Here is a 657-nt window from a genome sequence, read left to right as displayed (position 1 = left end):
TCCCTAACTTCTCCTCGGCCTTCAGAACGTCTGGGGTTTGGTCAGCAGCCTCGGTGGCGCCCTCTCCCTGTACATGGGTATCTCCGTTTTCCTGCTGGTGGAGGTCCTGGAATTCCTCATCTACCTGGTCGTCAACTCCTGCCTTTACGCTGTGGGTCGCTATGACACCAAGACAGAGGTCAGACCCGCCACCCCCCCGTCGCCTACTCCGTCAGATGTCGTGTTCGTGAGGCGACTGTACGATGCTCTCGGGTCGAAGGTACAGTAGGAGGTGTTCTAGATCGTTTCTGTAGTGTATTTGGAGATCGAAGTCAGTACTCGTTATTTTTTTTTTCAATCAGTGTCGGTTTTAGATATTTCTTACTCTCAAATACTATGTGTTCTGTTTTATATTATTTAATCACGTACAATCTACTATCCTCTCAGGCACCGAAAACCTACGGAAAATGAAAATAAAAAAAGAAGAAAAATGCAAGACATGCATCAGCATCTTTCATCTTCTGATGGTCTGAGCATCATTATCTGGCACACGTGAGGCTTCGAGGAACAACTGCTCACTTCCGGGTCGTTTTGCTTTCTGGGTTTGTTGAAAATATCCCATTTTTGTTTGGTGTTTTGGGTCAGAGTAGCTATAGATATTCGCAAAAGTTAGGGTAA

The 657-nt window shown here is 45.8% G+C and overlaps 2 protein-coding genes across 3 annotated transcripts in view; one reads left to right on the top strand and one right to left on the bottom strand.

The window, feature by feature from the left end:
- LOC119593478 overlaps positions 1-453 on the top strand; it is a 1428-nt gene extending 975 nt beyond the window's left edge. The window contains exons 2-3 of the mRNA XM_037942413.1: positions 26-259; positions 427-453. Coding sequence (XP_037798341.1) covers positions 26-259; positions 427-450 — 258 coding nt within the window. The 3' untranslated portion in view covers positions 451-453. The remainder of the gene's footprint in view (positions 1-25; positions 260-426) is intronic.
- Positions 1-657, bottom strand: part of LOC119593476 (exosome complex exonuclease RRP42-like) — a 54931-nt gene that overhangs the window by 46393 nt on the left and 7881 nt on the right. The window lies entirely within an intron of this gene.

Source organism: Penaeus monodon, chromosome 32, assembly GCF_015228065.2.
Source record: "Penaeus monodon isolate SGIC_2016 chromosome 32, NSTDA_Pmon_1, whole genome shotgun sequence".
NCBI classification, from domain to species: Eukaryota; Metazoa; Arthropoda; class Malacostraca; order Decapoda; family Penaeidae; genus Penaeus; species Penaeus monodon.
The sequence above is the reverse complement of the archived record's forward strand: the minus strand, read 5'-3'. Positions and strand labels throughout refer to the sequence as shown.